This window comes from Micromys minutus, assembly GCF_963924665.1.
Source record: "Micromys minutus genome assembly, chromosome: 2".
Classification (NCBI taxonomy): domain Eukaryota; kingdom Metazoa; phylum Chordata; class Mammalia; order Rodentia; family Muridae; genus Micromys; species Micromys minutus.
In genome coordinates this window covers 50694371-50722369 of record NC_137971.1, presented here as the reverse complement: position 1 = coordinate 50722369, position 27999 = coordinate 50694371, and the positions used below count along the sequence as shown (strand labels likewise).

The 27999-nt window shown below is 48.7% G+C and overlaps 2 protein-coding genes across 7 annotated transcripts in view; one reads left to right on the top strand and one right to left on the bottom strand.

The window, feature by feature from the left end:
• The first annotated feature begins 10665 nt into the window (after positions 1-10665).
• ZFTA (zinc finger translocation associated) lies at positions 10666-19175 on the top strand. Its single transcript, XM_080912194.1, has 5 exons — positions 10666-11281; positions 13328-13816; positions 14504-14893; positions 15164-15706; positions 15885-19175. Exons 1-5 carry the CDS (start codon positions 11143-11145, stop codon positions 16343-16345), a joined length of 2022 nt encoding a protein of 673 aa, XP_080768320.1. The 5' UTR covers positions 10666-11142; the 3' UTR covers positions 16346-19175.
• Positions 19176-19179: 4 nt separating this feature from the next.
• Positions 19180-27999, bottom strand: part of RTN3 (reticulon 3) — a 53796-nt gene continuing 44976 nt past the window's right edge. For 5 of the 6 annotated variants that reach the window (XM_080912188.1, XM_080912189.1, XM_080912190.1 and 2 more), the window contains 5 exons: positions 25365-25503; positions 25007-25076; positions 24123-24169; positions 22790-22848; positions 20852-21147 (listed from right to left, as the gene is read on the bottom strand). In XM_080912188.1, the coding sequence (XP_080768314.1) occupies positions 21102-21147; positions 22790-22848; positions 24123-24169; positions 25007-25076; positions 25365-25503 (361 nt within the window). In that variant the 3' untranslated portion in view covers positions 20852-21101. Of the gene's footprint in view, positions 21148-22789; positions 22849-24122; positions 24170-25006; positions 25077-25364; positions 25504-27999 lie in introns of all 6 variants that reach the window. The other variant, XM_080912193.1, reaches the window with a different exon arrangement.

Here is a 27999-nt window from a genome sequence, read left to right as displayed (position 1 = left end):
GGACTTCAGAAATAGCCTGAGGGAACAAGCTAGCTGATAAAGCTGAAAGGGAGGCTGCCAAGGTTTTCAGTGCCATTTCCTGGTAGCCTGGCTTCCTCCAGCATTCCAAGCCATCCCTGAATATACTGTTGAAGACAAACAACATCAGGTGAAATGCCAAGGAGTTTACAGAAAAGACAGGTGGTTGCTGACCTCTGAAGGCTGCACCTCTTACTTAAGGAGTTTGCTAAGCAACTCATCGTCAGATTCATCAAGCTTCATACCTGGTCACTGAAAACTGAAGGAATTGCTGTGAGGGGCAAGGTACAAAATATTTGATTTAGGACACTTGGTTGATCAGGTAGTCTCAGAATGTGCTGCCTGCCAGGTTGTAACCTCCTCAGGCCCCAATCCAAGAGCCACTCCAGGAACCAGAATTATGTCTCAACAGCCAAGGGCTAATTGGGAAATAGCCTATACAGAAATAAAACCAGGAACATATGGATGTAAGTATTTTCTAGTTTCTACAGATATCTTTTCAGGATGAGTAGAAGTCTACCCTGCAAAGAAGCTTCTGGAAGGTATCATACCTGGGTATGGATTGCCTACCCTGCTTGGGTCTGATGATAGGCCAGCATTCATTTCTCAGGTAACTTGATCTCAAGAACAGGTTCTCAGAAACAGTTGGAAACTACACTATACACACAGACCCCAGAGTTCAGGGCAAGTACAGAAGATAACTTAGACCCTAAAGTAGGCCTTGATCAAATTAACTCCTGAAACTGGTGGTGACTGGGCATCCCTCCTACCTTATGCCTTATACAGGGCTAGGAACACCCCCTAAACTTTAGGTTTCCCCTTACCCCCTGCTTTGAGATCCCTATATGAAGATTAACCTTCAGTCTGATAACTTAGCTGAATATGACTAACATACGTTTTTAAAATCCTTGGAAGCTCTCCATAGGGTCCAGAAGCAACTCTAGACCTGGCATGTGCCAGGTCTATGAGTCTGCTCCTCTCCCTAACCCCCACTGCTTTGACAGGTGACTAAGTCTGGATTAAGAGACATAGCCACAAGACTCTGGAACCTCAGTGAAAAGGACCTCACACCGTGATCCTGAACACACCTACGGCCGTTAAAGTGGATGGGATCAGGACATGGACATACCACTCCCATATTAAGCCTGGTAGGAGAGATGATCCAGCAGTTGAGGGCCTTGAGGAGAAGATGTCCTGGGAAATGGCCACAAGAACAATCGAAGGTTGCGCCACACCTGTTGATACACTTAAACTTCGTCTCCAGCACTCCTGACCCCGCTTGTTTGCTGTTTACACTTTCTGTACCAGCCAGTGGCCCCTTATTATCTGGGTATCTGGCGGGGGAAGGTAATGCAACAACCTTGTCATCAAGTCCACCGTGGCGAGAAAGAAGGCCAACTGGACTCCTCTCTCCCTGGACTTAATATAGAACTGTTGGTTACCTGACAGGGGCTCTGCATTGGAAATAAGGTACCCCCAGCCTATTCCCACCTCTGCAACTGCTCTGTAACCCCTACTGTTGCAGGATAATGCTGCCCCCAGAGAGTGCTTGGTGGGCTTGTACCTCAGGTTTACTCCATGCATTTATGGCCTGGTTGTAAATACGATTGAGGATTTTTATGCTCTAACACAGCTTCTACCCAGAATGACCTCTTGCTCTGGGGATGATGCCTTCAACCAGCTAGCATCTCCAAACAATCAGGTTAAAATGGTGTCCATTTCCACTGTGTTACTAGGTTTTTCTCCTTGACATAGGGATGTCTGGAGCTACTAGTGTAGGGGCCTCAGAAACATTTCAAGGATTCAAGATGGCCCATTACTGAAAAGGGGAATGAGAAGGCTAGGCTGATTCCATGACAGGCTTCAAATTAGCAGTTCAGAAGACTAGGCCTAAATCTCTGTTTCCAAGAACTGGGCACTTCCAGGCAAGTCCAGGCCTCAGAAGCTGCCCCTGGCCTAAGGCAAGGACAAAGGGTCAGCAGCAGTTTCCATACTTCCTCAGCTAAAGTTTCCAGACCTCTTGCAAGTTTCCAGCTCCCCCACTCTGGTAATGGAATGACCATAAAGAAGGACGCAATAGACTGATATAGAGATCACCTACCCCGGAATTCCCTAATGTGCTTGAAATCAGGCCTGTGAGCTCACTTGGTTGTCTCTATCTTGGTAATGGGAGACCCCAACGTGCTGACTTCTGCAGAATAAAACACTCTTTGTGTTTACATACTATTTGATTCTGGGGTGTCATTCTTCAGGGAATCATAGATCCTTACAAGGTGTCTCAGCAGTTAAGGTAGTAAAGTTCTTCCTCCCAGCCCCATGCTCCCAGAAATAAGAGTAAGACTCCAAATATATTACAAATACCTTGGCTATGTAGCTAGGCTCTTCTTAAAACATCCCATTTATTCTAGCCCACATTCTGCCACCTGGCTGGTCACCTGTGGTCAGGTGTTGGTAGCCGTTTGTGCCGCACCCAAAGATGGCACCGGCTTCCTGCCGATGATTCAGCAAACAGAGCTGTTGTCCAGCCCGAGGGACGTAGTGCGCATGTACCACACACGTCACAGCCTGCTCTCGGGGCATGCTAATGAGATACTGGAGGGCGCACCAATCAGGTAGCGACACGAGTCTCCTGGGCATATATAAGCAGTGCACTTTTCTTCCTTGGGGTCCCCTGCTCAAGAGTACTGTACAATAAAGGTTGTTCGCAGAAGAACCCTGTTGCCGCGTGTCGTTCTTGCTGGCGAGATGTTAGGTGCGCGACAGTCAGGTACCATGTGTTCAGCTTGTCACATCTTCATGGCAAATTTTCCTGCCTCCTTCTCTCCCAGAATTCTTCCTCCTTCCCATATCCCACCTTCTATTTCCTGCCTAAGCCATGGGCTTTTTAATTGATGGGTGACGCATTCATACAAAACACAACATGTCCTCTCTATGACTTGATGATCTTTCAGAGGGCCTGTTTTCTATTGTCCATATAGTGGCTCACAATCGTTCACAGATTCTCACATGATACACATACATACATGTAGGCAACACATTTATGCACATTTAAAAAAAGATATGAGGAAGAAGAAGGAGGAGGAGGAAAATTTCTGCTAGAGAGAGTTTAGTGGTTAAGAACATTTGGGAACATTCAATTCCCAGCACCCTCATGACAGCTCACAAGTGTCTGTTATTCCAGTTATAGGCAGTCTGAAGCTCTATTTTGACTTCTGAGGGCACTAGGCACACACATAGTTTCCATACATGAAGTCAAAGCACTTATATAACCAAAATAAAATAAATAATAGAGGCTAGAATGGCTAGCTGTGGTTGCTCATTACTTTAATCCCAGAATTTAGGGAGCAGAGGCAGGTAAACCTCTGAATTTGATACTAGCCTGGTCTACAGGGTAAGTTCCACACCAGCCAGGGAAACACAGTGCATACCTTATCTTTTAATAAGATAATTAGATAGATAGATAGATAGTGTTGGGTTTCAGGAATTTCCTCACAAACCACACGAACACTGATCTCAGCCAGACAGGGAGGATAGTTTACTGAGCATACACCCCAAGACTGGTTGACCATGGCCTTGGTCCTGGATTTGCTTTGTAGACCAGGCTGGTCTTGAACTCACAACCTACTTCTGCCTCATGAGGGCTGGGATTAAAGAAAGGCATGTGCCACCATACCTGGCTTGTATATAATTTTTATTCCTGGAATTCTACAAGGGATTTTACATGAGATGATTTAATTTCCAAACTATACAGAAAGCCCCTTTGAGGGCTGGAGTGTTAGAGAGGGTTGAGTGTTCAGTGTTAGAGAGCTTGCCTGGACTGTCGGATCCAAGTTTCTAGTCTCAGCAACACACACACACACACACACACACACACACACACACACGACATCTAATTGCTATATATATTGACCTGTTGGAGGTGTCAAAAGACTGCCTTCCAGAAGCATTATTTGTTTTCAAACTATGAACATATTGGAAAATAAGTATAGTGTTTGTGGGTAATTTGGGTCCAGTGACGCTAACATATGTGGCTCCCTTCAAGTCTCCCCTTGGGAACACTTTTCACAGCTCTTCTGGTTTCTTAGCCAGTTTTACCTTTTTATGGTACTGCATGAAGAGACATCTAAGAAACAGGAGGAAGTGGCCTTTCATTTTGAGGATCTCTGGCACTCTGAAGCTGGGAGCAGAGAGCTGTTTTAAGGAAGCCCATAGCTCTGGCTGGTGACATTAATAGGCAGATTAAGCATTTGAGATTGAGATGGAAGAGCCAATATGTAAAAACTGGGAGGTCTCTGAGGCTGGGGAGATGGCTTAGCAGTTAATAGCAGTTATTGCTTTTGCAGAAGACCAAGGTTCTATCCCTAGCAGCCACATGATAGCTTACCAGCATTCATAGCTCCAGTCCCAGGGAAATCAATGCCTTTTTTCTAACCTCCTTGGCCACCAGGCATACACACAGTGCACACATATAACATGCAGACAAAACACCCAAACACATAAATAAATCAATCTAAAAAATTGGGAGATCATTGAGTCAGACTCCAAGTTTCTCACTACGCAGCATTGGTTAGTCTGGAACTCACTATGTAGACCAAGATGGCGTCATACTCGCAGAGATCTGCCTCTGCTGGGATAGCAGTGTGTACTATGCGTACTGTCCAATCCCATTTTGAGAGAGGGTCTTTCTATTTGTTGGTGGATGCTTCATACAACAGGCTGGCCCACGGCCCTCAGGACCCTGCCACAGGAGTGTCAGTTCACATGTTTGTGCCACCACACCGGGATTACATGCAGTCTGGGGAATCCAACATGGGCGCTCACGCTTGTGTGGCAAGTCACACAGAGCCCCTCACCAGTTTGACACTACTTCTGATTTTCTTGCTCCTGACAAGCTCTGCCATGCCAGCTCTAGCATTTTTTAAAAAATCTTTTTTATTGATTTTGATCTTTTTGTTGGTTCTTTGTGAATTTCACATCATGCACCCAAACCCACTCACCTCCCTCTCCCTTCATATCTGCCCTCTGCCCTCGGTAACCTTCCCTCCAGAAGAAAACAAAAAATAAAAATTAAAAGGAATTAAAAAAAACCCAAATCTATTGTCATGGAAGCTGTAGTGTCACAATGTGTCCCACAGCACACCCTTTTGTCCACACATCTTTACTTGCAAATGTTCCTTTCGATGAGTTGTTGGTCTGGTTCAAGGCTTTTGACTTTTGCTACACTATCAATACTGGGTCTTCACCAGGCTCCTCTCAGATATTCTGTTGTTGCCCTGTGTCATGGAGATCCTGCAGCTTTGTATCGGTAGGTCTGTCCCCTTCACAGGATCCAGCAGTTCATAAATTGGGTAGATGTTGAGGTGAGACAACTCATAGCCCTGGGTGGTAGCTGAATTGGTCAGCCTGTCAGCTGTCCTGTGCCCACACTGCCCTGTTAGCTCACCCAATGCCACAGCCATGAGGGGTGGGACCAGCTTCCCACTCTCATGACCTCTCCTGCAAACACCAGTACACCCCTCATTTCAGATGTCGAGGAATTGGAGGGCATTCCTTCCTCTCCCACAACACTTCACAGGCACTAGTGAGGGACAGGGCCAGCTCTGTGCTGTCCTTGGATGTTAAACACGGTGTCAGGTGGCAGCCCAGACCAGGGACATCCTCCTATTCTTTGGTGGTAATGCAAGCCACAGACCCCTACTGCTGCATGGCCACAGATCCAGATGCGGACATCAGTGGTAGCTTGGGCTGGGACTTCACCATGGCCTTAGGGGGCATTACAGGCTACTCACATCAGGCTGCTCCTCTCCACCCCTTTGCCCTGTTCCAACCGTTTGGCTTTTCTTTCCCATCTCTCCAGCACGTAGCAGCAGGCCAGCCTCTCCAGCTTGACCTTCTTAATACGCCCAAGCCAAAGCCACTGCTGTCCTCTGGAAGAACCTTGGTAGAAACTGGGCAAAAGAACCAACTCTGGGTGTAAGCAGCTTCTAGGTAAGTCATGTGGCTATAGTTGTCTTCTTCCTGCAACCATTGCAGGGCTGAGGGGTAGACAGACTCAGGAGTCCTCTCATTTTACAGCCCACCAGTCCTGTGTGCAGTGGCTGTACCACTATGTATGTGCCCTGTCCTCACTGACACTGCAGTGGTGGCTGAAGTCTCTCAGTGCTTCTGCTGCCTGCTCTAAAGGCTCCCAGGTGTCCTTAGGAATGCCTTCTAAAAGTTCAGTCTTCTGGGGTCTCTATGACAGACTGGACTTCTAAGGTGGCCCCTAAGGCTTAGTCTTTGCTAAATTCCTCCTTTTCTGTTCTCCCACTTGCCCATCTCTTACCTTTAGTGGCCTGGCCTTGGCCAGCAGAGCCTGCTGTCCATTGGATGCCTTCCCAGGTGAATGGTTGTTCCTTGGACACATGACCCCATATTTCCACCAACTCTGGCATTCCTTTGGTACCAGAGGCTGAGAACTCACCATGCTTTCAGGGGCTCATGAAATATTTATTTATTTTTAATGATCAGAAGAAAACATTTTTAAAGGGTTAAAGAAGGGTTGGAGAGATAGCTCACTGGGCAAGAGCACTGGTTGCTTTTCCAGAGGACTCAGGATCAATTGCCAGCACCCACATGGAGGTGGTTTACAAGTGTAATTCCAGTTCAGAGGATCCAATGGCACCTCTGGCATCTTCTAGCACCAGATATGCACTTAGTGCTCGAACACACAAGTAGGTGAAAGAGCCACACACACACAAATACTACTTTTTTACATAAATAAGGCCAAGGAAATGGTTTTTCCTCCCCTTATAAAACTGTATTAAATTTCTCTCTTCCTTTCCTCCCTTCCTCTTTTCTTTTTTTCTTTCCTCCCCTACCCTCCTTCCTTCCTTCTCCTCATTCCCCTCCCCCTTTTCATGCTGGATCATAGGACCCTCTTGACTTTGCTCACTATATGTGGCTTTAGTTTTGCAACCTGCTGTATACATAGCCCTGGGATGCCTGGAGCTCACAAGGAAGGTCTTGTAAGTCTGGCCTCAAACAATTCTGCTCCTGTATCTTCTGCCTGGGAAGTGGAAACTTAAGGGTTCTTTGGAAAGCCATTTGTGTCAGACGGTGTTTTGCTGGGGCAAACATGTGAAGGAGTGTTTTCCTGACTCGGACACAGGTGAAAGGCTAAGGCAGACTCCTGAAGGAATGTCTCACTGAAGTAGGCACAGGTGAAAGGATGTTCTGCAAAAGCAAACACATGAAAGGACACGTGATGAAAGATTCCTTGCTAATGACATACATGTACTGGTCCACCTTATCTTGCACAGTTGAGCTCTGTTTGTCCATACTCCATAGGGAGAAACTGTGGAGAGCATTTTTGGTACCTCTGAACAGGTGATGGCGGAGTAATATTAATATTATCCCCAGGACACCTTGGGACGGGCCAAGGCAGGAATCTGGCTTCTGTGCTACGCCCTGTAAGAGCTAGTATTAAGCACATTGGCACTGTAGCTCTAGGCAGGCTCTCAAGAATAAGGCTATATCTACATCTGAAGTTCGGGCAGGGCTTTTAAGAATGTGGCATAGGAAAGTACATTCATGTTTGAAGCTCCAGGCGGTATCCTTAGGAATGCAGCTCAGGGCAGGGCAGATTTCCGGATGTAGGCACAGCAGTATCCACTTTTGTCTCTGACCTTTTTACCTGACCTCCAGTAAGATGTTTACAGGATCTTTGGTTGTTATCTCACTTGATCTCTGTCTCACAACCGACCTTACCTTTTTGCATATAATTAAAATGATTTAAAAAGAGACGGGTTAAACCAAGCTTCAAGCTTCGCTTCGGCCTAGCCTCAAGTCCCACCGAAGTCATGCTGCAACTTTAACTAACTTGTCTTTGTTCTTCAATCCTCGCTCCGGCTCCGGGAGACCCAAGTTGTTTGCTCGAGCTGGTCTCAGACAAGAAACACACCAACATACCACTTCTGGTGGTATGCTGCAGTTTCTTATAGCTTCCTTGGACTCAGGCTGATTGACAGAGTGATGTCAGCTGAGACAGACTCATATGCTGAGGCAAGACCGGTGGAGGGCACGTGCTGTTTAGAGGGACGTAAATAAGATTCGATGGACAACAGCTATGGCTGAGGTAGGCTTACTCATAGAACTAGCTATACAGTGCTTGCTGGTCTCATCTTCCTCGCTGGTCTTCACTTCACTGAGAGCGCTCCTACTGGCCTGGCTGTCTCAGCTAGGTAATGCCACTGCTGTTGATTTGCTCTGCTAGCCCAACTCTGGACTGCTGACGTGTTTGCAAGTGAATCTAGCCGCCAGAGTTAACCTATGAACTAAAGTGCCGATTTCCAGACAACACAGAGGACAGTTACTCCAAAGAACCTTTCTAAACAGGTCTATTTCCCATATCCTTTTTTCCCCACTACCTCTGGTGAGTGGTGAGCCACAAGGGAGGTTAAAGTGTTTAAGAGCCATTATTAAAAGTAGGTTTTAAACAATTAAAGTTACATGCCTGTCTACCACTATGTCCACTAGGAAATTTCTAGTTTTTTGAGACACTTTTTCTGTGTAGCTCTAGTTACACAGAACTTGCTCTGTAGACCTGGATGGCCTCCAACTTAGAGATCTACCTGCCTCTGCCACCTGAGTGCTGGGATTAAGTCGTATGCTACCATGCCTAGCCTGGAGCAGTATCTGATTTAGAGACTCTGCTCTTCACCTTAACAGCTAGCTCCACATTCATGGTTGGCCTTGAGGAGTAAACTCTGGATAAAAACTGCTTGTGGAGCCTTGAGGCCCTTCCTGACACAAAGGGTGAGGACTGGCAACTTAAAAATAGCTCCAAGTGGTTGAGATAGCTTTTGGCAACAAGATTGCCTTTTATACTTAATATCGGAAAGGATAGATTCCAAAGTGTTTTGCAGGGCTGGCCCTGCACTGGGGACCCTTATTCCTGGAAACTAAACTAGATAAAGCATGAGGCCTTAGAAAAACAGACATCTTTCCCTTAGGTCACTAGGTTGCGTTGGAGTGTTTTATTCCTTTAGTAAAGGTTCTTGGGTAGAATCTAGAGCTAACATCTAATCACCCTGCCTCAGTTTCCAGAGTGCTGGAGTCAGCTTCCTGCCACCACATCCAGCTCTTCCTTTAAAAACAAAAAACAAAAACAAAAAACAAACAAACAAACAAACAAAAAAAAACTCGCTGTGTAGACCAGGCCTGCTTACAAAGACCTTCCTGTCAATGCAGGGATGAGAAGCTTGCGTCATGACCACTGAGAGCTTTTTAGGTTTTATACAGGAACAAGTAAAGGGCTATTCCGTCTTTTTCTTTGTGTTCCTGGGCCTAGCAACGTTCCACTTCTTGGTGCATCCGGCATTCATCCCATGAGCATGTGGCCCTGCTCAGTCCAAGGGGTGAAATGAAGGGCAGCCAACCATGGGAGAGCAGAGCTATGGAAAGGGACTTATATTTCCCCAAGGTGAAATCTCTCCCAAGTCATTCAGGAGACCGGAGACGACATGGGAGGGGGTGGAGAGATGTTTGTGTGTGTGTGGGGGTGGGATTTCCACCAATGACAGTGCTCTTATGGCACTTCAGAAATTTTAGTTTTTGTCCTCTTGGCATATACACTTCGGGGAATGGTTTCCTGTGGGTCGGGTAATTTAATAGTTTCCTTACTCCCAAGGGGCTGAAACTGTTTCCTTTTTAGAGGCCGAGGATGTCTAAATTACCGGCAGTATTAGCAATCTTGTTCATCCCTGCATGTCCAGAGTGTCAGTTCTTGTAGTACATAGTAGGTGTTAAGTGTGAGGATGACTCCGTGAATGACGACTTTTTTGACTGATTGTTGTGTGCTTCCCCGACAGGGAGGAATAAAACCCACTTCTAGACCTTCATAGTCTCCCGCATCCAGTAATTTGGATCTTCAGGCCTCTGCTTTGTTGTGGGCGACCAACCAAAGGCTAAGCGAGCACCTGCTTATCCAGCTGGTCCTGGCAGGACCCCAGGCCGGCTCGACCCTACAACCTCTCTAGGTTTCTTCTCCAGGCTTACCGGGAGCCGGGGAACCTGAAAGTGTCCCCTTGGCCGAAGCCAGAATTCGCCCCAGGGGTTTTCAGCCTAGAGATGCAAGTCTCTAGCTACCCATCACCCTGATCAGGGCCAGCCTTCTTTGCCCCCTCGTCACAGTGCCTCACCCGGTACCTATAGGCCTGTGGGGGGCTGGGGAACAGGAGCCTGAATCACCGCCGCAGTCTCCCTCTCTTTCCGGCATCCAGCCCGGGGCCACCTCTGTTTCGCAACGCCGGCTGGCCAGTCGCAGCGTGCTAGCTCTCTCACACTCCTCTGCGCGCCCCTCTCCCCGGCTTGCGCTTTCGCGGCCGCCGCCCTCACTCTGGCCCGCTCCGGGGAAACCTCGCCCCGCCGCCCCTCCCCGGTAGAAGCCAGAGCTGCCAGCGCTAGCCCCAGGCTCCCGCGGGAGGGGGCGCGGCAGCCCCCACGGCTCCACCCTCTCCGCGGGGCTGCGGCCATCTGGGGCCCCTGCCAAGCGCGTCCGTTCGGGGCCCGCGCCCAGCTCGTGCGGGAGGACGAGGCACCCCGGAGAAGGGAACTGTGCCTCCACACCGGGCGGTCCCCTGCTAGCCGGCTGCGGAGAGCCGGGTTCGGAGATGCCCCGAGGGGGCGGTGGCTGAAGCGCGTCGCAGCGGACTGGACGCGGGCGCCCCTGGTCACCTCGTCTACTCTTTAACGAGCAAGAGCTGCAGCTGCGGACGCGGCAGGGCGGACCGGCGAGGGCGCTGAGGTCCGTGCTCCCCGCGTCCGTCACAAGCGCCCGCTGCGGACTTGCCACCTCCCGCCTTCCCCGCACCAGCCCCCCGCGAGCTGGCAGGAGGAAATTGCGCGCGGCCCCTTTAAATTTACCCAGGAGCCCTTAAAGGAGCCCCAGGGGCCCCAGACAGGAATCCCCACCCCGGTCCAGCCCGCGCTGCCGAGCGAGCAGCCAGCCGTCCGTGCGGCCGGCTGCCCGTGAATGCGCCCCGCGCCCGGGGGCCCCGCGCACCGAGCGCCCCGCGCGCGCCGCCGCTGGCTCCGCGGCCCCGCGCCCCGCCGCCCCGGGGCCCCCGCACCGCAGCGCAGCGTATGGAGCCCGGCGGGGACCACCGGAGCCGGAGCGGCGGTGGCAGGGGCGGCCCCGGGCCCGCAGTGGCCTCGGCACGGGGCCGACGGCTGCCGCCCACGGCGGCGAGCGGCGGCACGGAGCCCGAGGAGGACGACGGCGGTAAGATCTGGGGCCGACGGCCCGGGGTGGGGGCCCCGGCGTGGGGGAGGGGAGGGCTGCGGCTCCGGGCCCCTCTCGGCCGCCGAACAAAGCGGGGGACGAGCGTAGGGCGGCTTGGGGCGCCACCTGGCGGGCGCAGAGAGCAGCTACAAGGCCCGCGGGGCGCTCCCCGCCCGTGGCGGGGTCTGCCTGCCGGGCTGGGGCGGATCCCTGCTCCTTAAAGGGCCCCGCGGCGCCTGTTTTTGGGGGTCCAGCGATATGGGAGTCGAGGCGCTGGAACGTGCGGCTCCCGCCCTTTCTCACACTCCCAAGTGGCTTATCTTTTAAAGGCTGCCCAGTTCTCCTGTCCCCTTGTGAGGCTTTCCCCAGAGTAGCATAGCTCGGGATTCCGCTGTTCTCGGGTATGCCGTCCCTTTCTGCGTGGCCTTGCTGGAGACGGGAACTCTTCCCTTTACGATTACACTACGAGAAACAAAGCGCACCCGTGTCCTGGGGGCCCCCGTCTGTCATTCCCCACATCGGGAAGGTCTTAAGTAAGGGATGAGTTCACACTCGAAGGTGGATGCCCCCTCCTTTCCGTGCGTTGTCGCGTTTCAGAATTTATTTTGGTCCCAGTTTTTCAGCTGTACCAATACCCGCCGGTCCCAGTTGGCCCTTAAAATCAACTGCTTTTTTGTCTCCCTACTGCATGGTTCATTGCCTTTAGATCAGCGGAGGTTCCGTCCTGACTAGGGAGACTGTTCTCTACTCTCCGAGCTCCCCTCCCTACAAGCCCCCCCACCCCCCTTTTTATTTTTTAAATCTCAGCTCCTCCTTTTTCTTTCTCTCTCTTTTTTTTCCTTTCTGCTCTTAAAGGGCCAGACTGTCTTAGACTTACAAGGCTCCTGTACTGGAAGGATGCTTAGTAGGATGCTAGCTGTCCAGTCAGCGCGTTTGCAGACAAAGGGACATAGGCCCAGAGGCAGACATGACCTACCAGAGGTCACTGAGCAAGGCACCAGTGAAGCCAGATCTTGAATCTAAAGATTTTTCTATACTTCTACTTAAAGAAGTAATGGAATAAAAACAAAACAAACCAAAAACAAAAATACCACCGCCACCAACAAAACAACTCCATAAAGGGACAAGAGCCGCTCTGATCCTGTCATTTGTCTATCTGACTCTGGGATTCTGTACTGGGAGAATGACCAGAATCTGCTGGTTTAGTCTTTGTGGCCAGGAGACCATTTTCTAGGTAAAACATGGTTATCCAGCGCTGCGGAGAGGGCTCTGGGTGTCTAACAAAGTGAAGGAACACTAGTGGGTTGGTGAAGCCCCAGAAGTGCACACTTTTGGAATGGCAGGCTGTAACCACTACCCTGCCAGCACGAAAGAGATAAATGCCTAAGACTGAATGGGTGTGATGGGTGGTGGCTGCTCCCCAACCAGGAGCCACTCTTTGCAGGGTCATTGTGCCTCTCAGACTCTGGGGAAGTCCAGGTCTGAGCAACTCCTTTCCCTGGAGGTGTTGACAGCTGTATCTTAGGTGTCCCCCCAGTGGAAGACCTGACAGGTCACACCCCATCCCTAAACTGCTCTTTACCGGATGGACGGCACATTTGAGGCCTATTGGGAAAAGGGAGCTAACCTTTGGTTGGGGCCCTCCTGGAGGGGCCTCAAGTGGATGGGTGTTGTGCACAGATCTGGGTGCAGACAAATGCCCCCTATTGTTCCCCTCTCCTACTGCTTGCTCTGCACTGGCTGTAACTGCCCAGCCTGCTGAGCTCTGGCTTTATCCCTCCTTATACCTCTGTAGTAGTGTCCTTCCTGGCCTTCACTTTGGTTTTAAAGTCTTCAGCAAGCTCGCCCAGTGCCCATATCCCTTTGTTCTCCCTGGCTGGGTCCCTGCCCTCTGTAGTGTTCTGACTTCCTGAGCACTCACGTCCCTTTCTCTGCTCTTGCCATCCCTCTCCTGCCCTAAACTCCCACCCTTCTCATGCTTCCAAGCCTTAGGTGCTTCTCTGGAAATCGGAGATTGAGAACCTGTCTCCCTTTTCCCTTCTTCAGGACAAGCGCTTCAGCTGGAAGGGGGTGCCTTGGGGTCTTGGGGGAGTACCCCCCTACCCTCCTCCAGGGCCAGGGGACCAGCATCTTCAGGCAGGAAATACTCAGATCATTGTGAGGCTCGGGCCTCGAGGCCTGGAAAGAGTCGAATCCCTGGCAGGGACCACCGGCGCTATTACCACGACCACTGGCGGCTGGAGTACCTGATGGATTTCATCCCCTCCCGGCATGGCATGGTGTGTATGGTGTGTGGCAGCTCCCTGGCCACTCTCAAGCTCAGCACCATCAAGAGGCACATCCGCCAGAAACACCCCTACTCCCTCCATTGGAGTCCCAGGGAGAAGGAAGTCATCAGCAACAGCTGGGATGCCCATCTGGGGCTGGGGGCCTGTGGTGAGGCTGAGAGCCTAGGGGCCCAGGGGGCTGAGGAGGAGGAGGAAGAAGAGGAGGAGGAGGGGGCCAACCTTCAAGCTTGCCCACCCAAGGGCTCAGGTAATACAGAGTATGGAGAGGCAGGGGCTTGTGTGTAATGGGGCTCGGGGAGGGGACAGCTTTTCTGCCAAATTTTTTTTTTTTGAGCAAGTCTTTGCTTCTTTTTTGGGTGGAGTCTGTTTTCTGCCCTTACTGTTGAGAGTGGGGAGGGATAGTGGTGTGGTGTGGGGGTAGTTTCTAGCACACTGAGGCCTAGACAAGGCAGTCGAAAGGAGCAGAGTAGTTGTAGGGGTGGGGGTGGGGTCAGGTTGAGGGAAGGGCTGTGAGTTGCTGAGGGAAGTGGGGTGTGGTGTTGGAACAGTAAAGCCCAGGGCAGGAGCCTGAAATCTGTTTCGGGAGGCTGGATGGGACTTGAGTGAGCGAACAGGAGGGTTAGGGAGAGGGGTTAAGATAAAGGGTGTGGTGGCATATGCCTGTCATCCTAGTTCCAGGAGAGTGGAGGCAGGAGTATTGGATAGATAAGCATTGGCTACATAGGGCCTTTGAACCCTGCCTAGACTGTATGAGTTTTCTGTCTAATAAAAACAGAACAGAGAAAGATGTGAGAGGAAAAGACAGGCAAAGATCAGCCATGGGACCTGAGTCAGAGTTGAGTGAGAAAGAGGCTGTGTGTGGAGCACCTACCTGGCTGTGGTGGGGGACTCCTCAGAGGCCAGAGACTCAGTTGCTTCCCTCCAACCCTTTCAGGCAAAGCTCCGGCTGGTGGGGGCTGCCGGCGCCAGCGACGAGGGGCTCGAGGGGGCCCAGTGGCACCTCGGCGCCGGCGCCTCGCAGCCTCCCGAAGGGCTGGGGGCAGCAGGGGTCTGGGGTCCCGGCGCCTGGAGCGGAGGCTGAAGGAGTCACTGCAGAACTGGTTCCGGGCTGAGTGCCTCATGGACTACGACCCACGGGGGAATCGGCTGGTGTGCATGGCCTGCGGCCGGGCACTGCCCAGCCTGCACTTGGACGACATCCGTGCTCACGTGCTGGAGGTGCACCCCAGCTCCCTAGGGCTCAGTGGCCCCCAGCGCAGTGCCCTGCTGCAGGCCTGGGGTGACCAGCCTGAGGCTCTGTCCGAGCTCACCCAGCCCTCTCCAGGTGCGAGGCTGTCCCAGGGCTGAGATCCCTTCAATATTAGGGCGGCAGCATGGGAGTTGAAAACAAAATTGGGAGGCACGGATTTTTGGTTGAGGGCTGCAGGCCTCTTCCCTTTACACACAGACATTCAACTTCCCACCCATCTCTCTCTGGCTGGTGCCGGCTAGATTGGGGCTGGGGTGAGGAGCAAGGATGGAACCTTCTTGTGTGGGTAAGGACAACCCAGCCAGAAGGCTGCTGAGCCCTTCTCCTTCACCCCTTCCCCAACAGACGATGACCTCGTCCCCCAGGACCTGACCAGAAAGAGCCGGGACTCCGCCCCCGCTGCTGGAGCCCACTCCTCTCAGGATCTCAGCCCCCCAGACGTAAAGGAAGAGGCTGGCTGGGTGCCTGAGAGGCCCGGGCCGGCGGAGGAGGGCGAGGGCGAGGGCTCGAGGGCGGGCAACCCGGGCCGGCCTCGGAGGGGCCGAGACCATCGCCGCCACTACCAGGAGCGCTGGCGGCTGGAGTACCTCATGGAGCTGGACGGCTGCCGGCGCGGGCTGGTGTGCATGGTGTGCGGGGGCGCGCTGGCCTCGCTCAAGATGAGCACCATCAAGCGACACATCCGCCAGCGCCATCCCGGCTCCAACAGCCTCAGCGGGCCAGTCAAAGCCCTCATCGCCCAGGAGTGGAGCGAAAAGGCCGCACACCTGCTGGCCTTGGGGCTGCCCAGACCGGAGTCGCCCAGCGGCCCTGTCGCCCCCAGCACAGCCTCAGCCTCTGAGGAGGGGGGAGGGGCAGAGGAGGCGGAGCCAGAGGAGGAGTGGTGGGGTGAGCCTTGGAGGGCCAGAGCAACTGGCAAGGGAGAGAGGGCAGGGCTCGGAGGGAAGGGTGGTGAGATTTGAAGGCTGTAGAGAGACGGGAGGATGGGTTAAGAGGAGCCATGGGGAACAGGGACTGGGTCTGTTTCATGCCACTCGCTCCAAAGCAGCCCTTTGTTCTCCTCCAGGCGACGCGCCGTTGTCCCCTGGAGCTCCGTCGGAGCGACCTGCTGAGGAAGAGGAGGATGAAGATGACAGCCAGGAGTCCGGAGGGTTGGCCTTGCCACTGCCGCCACCGCCACCTCCACCTCCGCCACCGCCGCCGCCGCGCAGTCGGGAGCAGCGGCGCAACTACCAGCCGCGCTGGCGGGGCGAGTACTTGATGGACTACGACGGCAGCCGGCGCGGGCTGGTGTGCATGGTGTGCGGGGGCGCGCTGGCCACGCTCAAGGTGAGCACCATCAAGCGACATATTCTCCAGGTGCATCCCTTCTCCATGGACTTCACCCCGGAGGAGCGCCAGACCATTTTGGAGGCCTATGAGGAGGCCGCGCTTCGCTGCTACGGCCACGAGGGCTTCGGGCCACCGGCTCCGGCACCACGAGACAGCGGCGCGGATCTCAAGCCTGGCGCCGTCTGTCGCGCGTAGTGGTCACCCTGGGCTGGCCTGGCCCTTCGGCTGAGGGACCCTGATGTCAGGCCTTGGGACCCCCACCTCCCCGCTGGCCGGGCTAGGCAGGGGATGGGGTTGGGATGGCGCCACTTGCAGTTCTCTGGTGACACTCTGCTGTCCCAGCTCGTACTTGCGCCTCCGGCGCACACTGGCCCGGGGTCTCTGCGCTCTTTGTGCGGTGCTCTACGCTTCCCGAAAAGCCAAAGCGCCTCCCATTGTTCACAGCAAGTGCTCTCGGCTGTCCCCGAGGGCGCAGTGCTGCCAGGCCGGGATGGGGGCGCAGTCAGTCAGTATTAGGATTGAAGGCAGGGCGCAGGGAAACCAGGAAGGACACGCTGGCCGCGCGCCCTGGCCAGTGGCCCAGTTCTATGCGGCCTCACGCCAGCGGGAGAGGCTCTCGGCTCCCAGGCTGTGGGGTCCAATAGGTATTCTTGGCCTCTCAGAGGCCCAGGCAGTGGACTGGGGCTGAGCAGGGGGCCGGGCGTGGGCAGAACGGTGGGGCCCATTCTGCTGCGCCAGCTTCCCCGGCTGGCCCAGGGGACAGCGCACTCATCCTGAGCCGCACTGCCATGCCTTTGGGACCGAGGGCATAAAGGGATTAGCACTTTTTCTTTAGGCCCTCCTGCTCAGAGGGCTTCTGTTACTCACAAAGTGAAAGCAGCGGGAGCATTCTTGGTCCAGTGCCAGTACCAGTCCACCCCGGGGCCCTGGGGCGGTCGGTCTCAATTACTGACACCCTCTGAACATAAATTGCCCTCGGTGGACACACTACCGGTTCTCAGCTCCCAGGGCTTGGGGCCGGGCCTCGGCCTCCCTTGCTTTTACCCGAAACAGTGCCAGGCCCTGTGGTGCCAAAAGGGCCCCTCAATCTCCCAGGCAGGTCCGAGAGGGATATGTAGATTTCATTCTCCCGTGGAGAACAGGTGGTCCGAAGATCAGGCCCTTTTTTGCTCTTTGTATTTTATTTTGAAACTGTATTTAATGCTTTTTATATGAAGGGGAGAGGGGAACTGGCCCAATCACCCTTATGTGCAAATGTCTTATTTATTATGTATGTATCAGAAATAAGCTGTGAGGTGGTGGAGGAAGAACTGAGATGGGAGTGTGGTGAGGGGATTGGAAGTATACTAGATATTTTCATGTTTCCCTGGCCTTTTGTCTCCAGGTCCAGTGTCTGCTCTTCACAAAGGGAAGTCACTGCAGGCACTGTGCCCTCCTTTTAAAGTCAGGGTGCGGTGGTCAGGGCATGGGACCTGGGTTCTGGAGCCAGTGCAGCCCTTGTGGTGAGAAAAGAAAAGAAATCCCTTCTCACCCTCCAGAGCCGGAGCTCAAGGTTCAAGTGCCTCAGGCCCAGTTCCCTAGATCGAGAGATGGATTTTATACCACGGATTTTATAGCATTTTTTATAATTCAAAGTTGTCAGTGGGAAGGGACCCTAGAGCTCACAAACTGATCCCTTTCAGATTTCCCAGTTCAGTGAGCTTTGCACTATATTGCACTGCTTCCAATCTGGCAAGTTACCCAGATTTCTTTACCGTTAGGCCTGTCAGAGTGCATGGTGGGCACTACAGGCCCACAGCACTTGTGACTCCTGAGGACAGCAAAGTACTGTAGTTCCTGGGAACGAGGATGCAGGCGGCATTCAGCAGTGCAGGCTTGCCAGTCAGAACTCTAGGTGGGACCCACGTCCTCTGCCGCTGAGGTTTCCCCAGCAGAATTAGGCTGCTTATCTGTGCTTGTTTTGAGGCCATCAGCTATTCTGGAACGGCTGCTGGCTCAGTGAAATCCCAGTTTTGACCAGCAGGCTTTTGGAGACAGTATTAAAATCTTAAGAAGAGAGATTATGGATAGCGCCAGGCTGTGCACTTACCCCTTTGCTTTCCATCGTGCATGTTTTTAAGCTGAGAATGATTATTCTCTCCCACCTCCACATATATTGGAGCTGCTGATTGTTGCTAGAGCTCACTGCAGAAGTTCAGGTTAGCTGGGGCAGAAGATTTTGGCAGTCTCCAGGGTAGCATCCTCTTAGACACTCATTAGAGATGCATTCTTGGGTCCACCTGATTACTCAAAGAGGGTGGGACCCAAAATATATTTTGATAGGCCTTTCCCATACAATTGCAGCTCCCAAAGTGGTTGTCAAGTACCTCTGCAGTGATTCTGCCATGATGACCTATGGCCTCAAGGGGCTGGTGGGTCTCCGCCCTCCTATCCTGACATGAACAGGTGAAGTTCCTTCATTGTTTTGTTAATGATATGCTTGCTATTATGGCCCATATGTAAATGTTACTCTGGATACATATTTATATGCCATGTTACTTAAGTGACACTATCCAAACATTTGTATGTGTATTTGTGAAGTTGTTTGCATCAGTCATAAAGTCCCACTGCCACCCCCAGAGGTATATTGAATAAAATCTACAAGTCCAGCCCTATGAGTCACAGCCAACTTAGTTTGGGGGTAGAGCAAGTCAGAGGAGTTCTGATGTCAGACCAGACAGGCTATGACCAGCTCAGTTTCAGCTTTTGGCTGCATGGGGTTTATAGGCTGCTTCCTGTGGCAAGTGGGGAACCTTCCCATTCCCAGGCAGGTGAGAGCCTTTCACCCCAGTCATTTCCAAGTCATCCTTTACAGGGTCTCTAACTTCATTTTAGAAAACAAACAGTGCAGCTTGTGTGCTCAGTGCCATGGGAATCCTTGCAATCTTGGGAGTTCTTTTTCAGAGTTCTTGGAATGAGGGTGGGAGTGAGCGAAAGCCTTTGCTCTCACTTCACCCGAACTGTGTACAAAGAATAAAGTTGCAGACTGATGAGACAGTCACTGTGTTTTTATTTATAATTAATACATCAATTTGCAGTTTTACAGGGACCAAAAGAGCTCCTTGGTACTACTGTATTTTTATGATGCACGCACAGACACGTACACAATTTCATTAGTAAATTCTCATCTCTACATTTTTCTTTAAAAAAAAAAAAACTCGCATGTGACACAAATCTTTCCAATTATTTTAACACAGCAGCAACAAAGAAAAAAGCAAGGTGTGGAGGATTCCAGTGCAGAGTGGGGTCCCTAGTTGGTAGACCCCAAAGACCATCGGTGCATTTATTTCCTAGGAGGGCAGAGGATGGTGATGGAGTGTTGTCTACAATGGAAACCAAGGATTCAAAATGTACAGGGGCAAAGAAACTCAAGAAAATGGAGTAAGGCATTCTATCAAAATCTTAAGTCATTTCCCAAAAGGATTGGGAAGAGGACCCATTCCTAATTCTAGTCACAGAACTTTGTGACCATCAAATCCCTTCAAGTCCCCAGCTCCTACTTCCTCACAATAGGGTAGGGCTGAGAACTGAAGGAATCTTGGATGCCAGTTTTCAAGCTGACTGGATTTCCATGCTGAAGGAGAGACGCAAGGTCTCAGGTAGAAATCAAGATCCCTGGACACCTCCACTGGTTCTGTTGTAAGTTCCGTTGTCTTATCAGTATCACCTGGTCTTGCTTGGCCATCCACAACCTAAAACTTCCACAAAACTCTCCAAATGAGCACTGTGGATCATGGTAGGAACTATTTCTTAATCACGATGTTTGAAATGGAGATCCTTTCAGAACTGCACTGACTCGAAGCAGCTGCATGTCATGCTTCTAGAAATGTACCTCTATCAGTCAAGGCCTCTGACTACAACAGATACATGACTTACAGCCAGTGGGGCTTTGGTCCTCAGGCTAAAGCACTGCAAAGCACAGGTGGAAGCAGCAGGGAAGACAGAAGGAAGGCTTTTCTTGTTCTTGTACCTCATTACTCACAGACTGAGATAGGATTACAATAACTCAATGGCTGAGAGCCCACATGCAGATTATTTTTCTTTAACAAGTTTATAGCAGTGTACAGCAGTTACAGACATTTATTTTATAATAAAAGTACAACCATATTTATTAAACTTGAGGTAAGGTGGGCAGGGAAAAAGAGGGAGAAGCACATTCTGGAATGATTTCTCACACCAACACTCACACTGGTATCCCACACCAATGGCTTGGACACTGCCCTCCCAGCTGGCAGAGTCCTTCCTTCCCTAGGAAGAGCAGCAGAGAGGGTGGCTGCTGCCCTCCTGCTGACTGCTCCACCTACTGTGTCCTCCCTGTATTTCTTATGTGGCATTATGGGAATAGGGAATCACCTCTATCACCTGTAAGTTATTCAGAGCCAACAGTTCTGTCATTAAGGAAGAGAAACAGTAAGCTAGCTGCTTCTGTGTAAGTCAGGAAGGTGGGACTGGAGGGCCAAACAAACCCAATGGAGGAAATCCCACTCTTGCCCCAGACTATTTATTCATAAGTTAATCATTTCCTAACTTAAAAAATAAGGGCACAATGATAAATGGGAGCTGTATACACGTCCTTGAGACTGGATAGAAGAACCTGGAGACATTTTCTTTTTCCCCTTTTATGGTACATATAAAGCTCCAAAACCACTATGGTCTGATTAATTCTATTAATCTGATTCAATCTTTATTCTTTAGGGTTCTAAGAGATCAGTTCTTTTTTCAGTCTAACACATCTTGTGCTTGGTACTAAGGATAAAGGGAGAGGAGAGGAGAGAACACCAAATTAAAAAGAACAAACAACCTGGAACCAAACTCTAGCTGACACTGAGCAAGGTCCTTCATAGTACAAGTGACGATGTTATAACTATTAAATGGCGGTTTAGTAACTGTTGCACTTCTGACTTCCATGTGCTTATTCTGCCTTTTTTTTGGCGATTCCAGGAAGCTTTGCTTGGATCCTATTGAGGAGAGAAAAAGAAAACTTAAAGTATTTTTTTAAAATATCCATTTGTTCTAGGCCTGTTTCTCAGGGACGGGTGAAGTCAGGTAGGGCTCAGCTATCTGGAACAAACCTGAGGGGGTCCCAACATATTGCCCTTACTGCAGGGTCTGATCCTGTTTCCCTACAGTGATCCCTGGCCCTTCACAGAGATCCAGGAAGAAAAAAAAAGTATTGGGATCTTGGTATGGCAATGCGAGAGCCCATTTCTTTCACTCTGTGAAGTACAAGAAAAGGAGTGTCAAAAAGGAATGACACAGGTCAGCAAGACAAGATTGTGTGGAAAGGATGTGGCTGGTTGGCTCATGGTTCTCTGAACTACAAGGTCTGGCAAGAGGACATCAGTGCTGTCTTTTACTCTGGTGAAGTAGTCATCTGAGCCTTCAGTGATGTCAGAGCTGCTCTCCATAAATGTGACATCAGCTAACACTTTCAACAACAAAGCATGCCTGGTCAACAGCACAGGGTATTTATGTGTGCCTTCAACCTGGAGCAGTGTGAGCATTCAATAAAGCAAATAGGCCCAGTGAGGATTCTGGCACCAGCATCATCTGCCTGGCTTACACTTATATTTAATTTCTTCTTTTTGCTCTGTGGATAGAAATCAGGGCCATGTATGCTAATCAAATGTTTTACCACTAAACTATACTCCTAACCCATCCAGCTTCCTCTTGATAATGTGTAAAGACATTAAAATCTGGGGTGCGGAAGGTACAAAGTGAACAGCTGTAGCACTTCTTGAAGAACAGCTGAAGAAAACAAACAAAAAGAACACACTAATTTAGTGCCTGGTTCATCTTGCTGTGAACATTCAAAATAGAAGTAGTTCCTAGATTCACAGTATCAGATAAAAGAATCCATAGTATCTTGGGGCTGGAAAGATGGCTCAGCGGTTAAGAGCACTGGCCGCTCTTCCAGAGGTCCTGAGTTCAATTCCCAGCAACCACATGGTGGCTCACAACCATTTGTAATGGGATCTGATATACATTAAATACATAAATAAATCTTAAAATTATCTGAAAAAGTCACTAAAAGATTTAATGATATTTTATAGAACTTTGAAAAGGGAAACACAAATTTTTGTTTGTTATCTTGAGATAGGTTCTCATTACATAGACCTGGCTATCTTCGAAATCAGGCTGGACCTTTAACTCTACCCACTTCTGCTTCTCATGTACCAGGATTACACATGTTCACCACAATGCCAGATCTAGGCTTTATAGCATTTAATAGAAAATACAGAAAAGATTACCTTAACTTGGATAAATATGAAAATAAAATAGGGTTAAATACCCCAAAATATTTGACAGCCAAAGTATTTACATTGATCATTTCAATCTTGAGAGCAGGAAGGTAGGATATTGTTTGAGGCCAGCCTGGGCTACATAGTAAGACCCTGTCTCTAAGCCAAATGAACAACCTAAGAAACGAAACCACCACGAAACCCAAAGATGCTTCTCAATATAAGTACAACAAAACTAAGGTTTTATCCAGGGTGAAAATTAGTTACTTTTACAGTAACATTTTATATAAGAGACTAAGCAATATGGGGGAAGGGGTCCACATGGGAAATAGTGAACACGATCCCTAAGTACACTTACTTTTCAACAATTGACTTGGTCTGATCCCGGGCAATCCCAACATAGTGGTCAATCTGCGTCTTTAGGAGAGAAAGGAAGGAAGGCTCAGCTGGGCAAAAGGGGCTAAGAATTTTTAATTTCAAAAATTTTCATACAATATGTATTTTGTTAATATTCTTACTACCTTGAAAAGGCATTATTCTGTTTAGCGCAACTAAAAAATCCCACTATTCACTATTCCAGGAAATAAAAAGGATGTCCAGTGTTTCAGAAGTTACAAACATCTGTTTTTAGATTTCAACAATACTTCAAAATAAGAACTATGGATCATTTGTAGAAGTAGAACTTCTGTGGTGTTTTCTGTAGCAACACTGAAGTATATTCTAAGAACCAGAAACTGCATATTTAATCTGTATTCTGTAGTTGTGATGTGATTTGGTTCCTGGACATTATTAATTCATTTAGTAATAAAAAGGCCAAAAATATTTTTGTTTATATGTATGTGCATATTAGTGCACGTGTATGAGGAGTGTGTGCATGTATGTGTCTGTGGAGGCAAAATTTTTATATGAGGTTTCTCTTCAATTGCTTTGTATCTTGTTATTATTTTAACTGATTAATTAATCTAAAGTCTCACATAGCCCAAGCTGGCCTCTAATTTACTAATGTAGATAAGAATGAACCACGAACTTCTGATCTTCCTGACTCACCTCTGACATACTACAGATGTGCACCACTATATACAATTTATGTGGTGCTAGGGCTTAAAACCCAGAGTCTTATACATACCAGGCAAGTACTTTACCAACTAACCTCCATCCCTAGCCATGTACTTTACTTTTTGAGACAGTTCAGTCCTTCACGGAACCTACAGATCACCGATTTGGTTAGAATGGCTGTCCAACAAGCCCCAGAGACTCTTCCCAGGGCTGGGATTGCAGGTGTATATTTAATGCCAGGTATTTTTATGTGGGTGCCTGAGATAAGAAAACTCAGGTTCTCACGCTTGTGTGACAAGCATTTTATAAACTGAACTAACTCCCTGGTTCTCCCAAAAGGTCTTTAGATGGGTAGCTAATCACTTGGTCCACAATGGAAATATCTGCTCCTTAAAAGCGCAGTTTAGTTTTTAGAAGCCTAGTTTTAATATAAAGCATCTTTTTTACTTTCCCTTTTGGAATGGATAAGTCATCCTTATGACACAGAACAACTATCTAGGCCTCCAGTCTCTCTAGCTATTAATTTTTTACTTTCCTTAACACGAACTGAAGCCATCACTTACATCACACACATCACTCAGCATATCTGTTCCAGACAAAAGCCGACCTTATACTTCTCATAGACAAATGCCTACCTTATACTTCTCATAGACAATTGGGACGCTGAAAACAAGCAGCTCGGCTGTAAGACAAAATAAAAACACGGCAAGTGCAAATGTGCGACTCAAGCAGCATAGCCATTTCTTCTTCATCGAGTATAAGGAAACAATCAAAAAAACAAACAAACAAACAAAAAAAAACCCAAAAAACAAAAAACAAACAAACAAACAAAAAAAAACCAAAAATCAAAAAAACAAACAAACAAAAAAACCCAGAGCCCTTGCAATTGATGATAACTAGGAGAGAGCAGATAAGGGGAGTGCTGAAAACCCAACAGGCTATTTTCTTTCTATGACAGGTGTCAACTTTTATAAAAGTAAGATTCCCATATCTCAACCAAATCTAAACATAAACCTAACCAAATCATTCATGGTTGCTTTGAAATCCTTTGTGAAACCATTTAATAAACTCTCGGCCACAGCCCAGGTTACTATGGATAGACATCACAGGGGCACGTGGAGGAAGTGGTCATGCCGTGTCCATACTCTCCAGGCTCCTTAGGCAAGTACTCCACTCCTGGGCTACGTTTTTTGTGGTTGTTGGTTTTTATTTGTTTTATTGATAGTCTAAGCTTAAAATGATGCTGAATTCCGGAACTTCCTGTTTCTGTCTCCCTAGTGCTGGGATTATAGTTGTGCACCATCATGCCTGGCTGCCCTGGCCTTTTTGTTTTTATTTTTGTCTTTTGAGACAGAGTCTTATTAAGTTACCCAGGCTGGTCTTGAAGGTTTGATTCTCCTGCCTCAGCTTCTTGAACAGCTTTGATTATAGGTCTGTACCATCTGAATGAGCATTTACACTGAGTCTGACACGTCATTTAAGAAATAAGCACATAGACACGCTTTCCTGGTCACCTTACCGAGAATCAGAAGAGTAATTCCATTAAAAACAGCACCAACGTAGGTCATCAGCCACATGAAGACAGCCAGCTGGGAAGGCCAATGTCAGAGGGTTAGAGAAGCATAAAAACAGCAGAGTTCAAGCTAACGAGGTCTGTATCAATGTAGTGTTTTATGACACAGACCCCCATGTGCACTCACAGTTGGAAAACTCAGTCTTGGGGTCCACAGGGTGCAGAGTTGAAGACAGCTGGTCTAATGCTGCTCTCTAGAGGTGGCAGCTCTCTGTTGTTACCTATTTTTTTTTACAGGCTTTCTCTTTTCGAATAAAGTCCTATATTCCCTATTTTACTTCTAAATTCAAGCCCAGCAACTAACCTTCAAGGAGTCAACCAAGTCTTCTACCAGAAAGAGACGAATAATGAGCTTGAGGGCCTTGTTGACATGCACCATTGCAGCATTCATGTAGCTGTGGAAAGCTTCTGAGGACAGAGTAATGTCCACATCCAGGTAGGCCCTTCCGAGGAAGAAAAACAGTCACACGTGACACTCAAAGGGAAATTCTTCAACAGCATAGTGGTATTTTAGTGTGAAATCAGCATTCTAGAAATCTGTAGGGGACACAGCTGCCTTTTATTGGATAAAAGCTAATATACAAGTTATCTATGAATTATAAGGCTTTCATGCACAAGGAAGAACTATTTAGTGTGGATATATCAAAATACACTCTGTAGGAATGTAATCAGATAGCAGAGGACTTGCCTAGCATGCATGAGATCCTGGTTCAATCCCCAGCATTACACACACACACACACACACACACCTACATACCATACATATATACTGTCTATCTACCTACTTATACTGGTGGATTTGTCTGTCTGTCTGTCTACCTACCTACTTATCTATAATTCACTAAGCAGGCTAAATGGGCTGGCTATAAAGCCCTAGGGACCTGCCTATCTCCTCCTTCCAAGAACACTATTCTAGCTATGCAAATACACTGTTTTATTTTTAATGCACATGCCTATGTACGAGTGTGTGTGTGTGTGTGTACAGTGGTTTGAATGCAAATGACCCCACAGGCTCATAGGGAGTGGTACCACTAGGTGGCCTTGTTGTAGAAAATGTGCCACTAGGGTGGGCTTTGAGGTTTCAGGAGCTCAAGCCAGGCCTACTGGTTTATACTGCCTCTTCCTGTTGCCTGCTGATCCAAATCTAGAACTCTCAGCTTCTACTCCAGCACCATGTCTGCCTGTACACTGCCATGCTTCCTATCATAATAATAATGGACTAAACTGTACTAAACTCTGGACTGTAATGGACAGATCCAATGAAATATTTTCCTTTATAAAAGTTTCTGTGGTCATGCTGTCTCTTCTCAGCAACAGGACATTGTCTAAAACAGTAGGTATACACCATGGTGCATATGTACAGGTTGGAGGACAGCTGTGGTAGTTGGTTCTCTCCTACCATGTGGGTCCTGTGGACTGAACTCAGTTTGTCAAGCTTAGAGTAAATACCTGCTGAGCATCTTGCTAGCTAAGACCTTGTCTTAGCAAGTTCCAGAACTCCCAAGGCTACACAGAGAAACCTTGTGTCAAACAACCATCATCAGAACAAAAACTGGAAGAAAAAAAGAAGGGCTGGGACTATAGCTCAGTAGTAGAGCGCTTGCCTTGTATGTGTAAGGTCCTAGGCTCAGTCCCCAAGCTGGGGGTTGGGAGGCATAGTTTAGAAAAGCAAAGAAAAAACTGAGGAGGGTAGAAATCATGAATATGTTAGGGCTGCAAACTACACAACACTCTTTGTTTTCAGAGGTTGAGAAAAAAAAAATCAAAAAGGAAGAGCAGCCAAAGAGTCTCAACTATATAGCCCCCAGAACTTACAGAGCTCTGCTTGCCTTAGCTTCCCAAATGCTGTGATTTTGGCATATGTTAATGTCTGGCCATCTTGTTCTGAGGGGCAACCCTGTGCTCATAACCTGTTCATTCACACAGTAGCTACTGAGTGTCTACTGCTTGTCAGGTTTGAATACATGTTGAGGAGCTCGGACTCTTGGAAAAGCAGAAGAGCAAGAGGCATGTATTCATCTTCCTGTTTACTAAGAAAGTACCTTCAAATATAAAGGTTTTAAACATGAGATATTTCTAGGTATGGAAGCAGAGGCAGGTGGGTCTCTGAGTTTGAGGCCAGCCTTATCAACATAGTGAGTTCTAGGTCAGCTAGAGAGACACACTGAGACCTTGTCCCAACAAAACAAAACAAAATAAAACAACTCCCTAGATTTTGGGATTAATATAATTTAGCAAAACATTGCATAAATTCACAGAAATGGCTCAGAGAGGGACCATTATTAAGATATCTGAGCTTGGGCTAGAGAGATGGCTCAGAGGTTAAGAGCACTGGCTGCTCTTCCAAAGGTCCTGAGTTCAATTCCCAGCAACCACATGGTGGCTCACAACCATCTGTGATGGGATCTAATGCCTTCTTCTGGTGTGTCTGAAGACAGCAACAGTGTATTCACATTAAATAAATAAATCTTAAAAAAAAAAAAAAAAGATATCTGAGCTTGTAAAATGTATTCACTCAGTTAACAAGTCCTGGTTCATTAAGATTAATTTACAGGGCTGGAAAGATGGCTTAATAGTTAAGAGCACTGCTTGCTCTTTAAGAAGATCTGAGTTCAATTCCCAGCAACCACAGGGCAGCTCATAACCTGTACTCTAGTTTCAGGGGACTAGATGCACTCTTTTGGCCTGCAATGGCACCACACACATGTTGTACAGACATACATACAAGCAAAACAGCCATATACATAAATACTATTTTAAAGGTTAAAAATAACTGCCCCCTACTCCCCGAATCCCCCATCCCAGGGAAACTGCACTAGAGCTAAAAAAAAAAAAAATCAGAAATAAAACCTGGAAGAAACAGAATAAATTCCTGGTTTTAGAACTTGGAGTTCAAAGCTGTTTCTATCTGTTACTATATACGCCTGAAACATGGACAT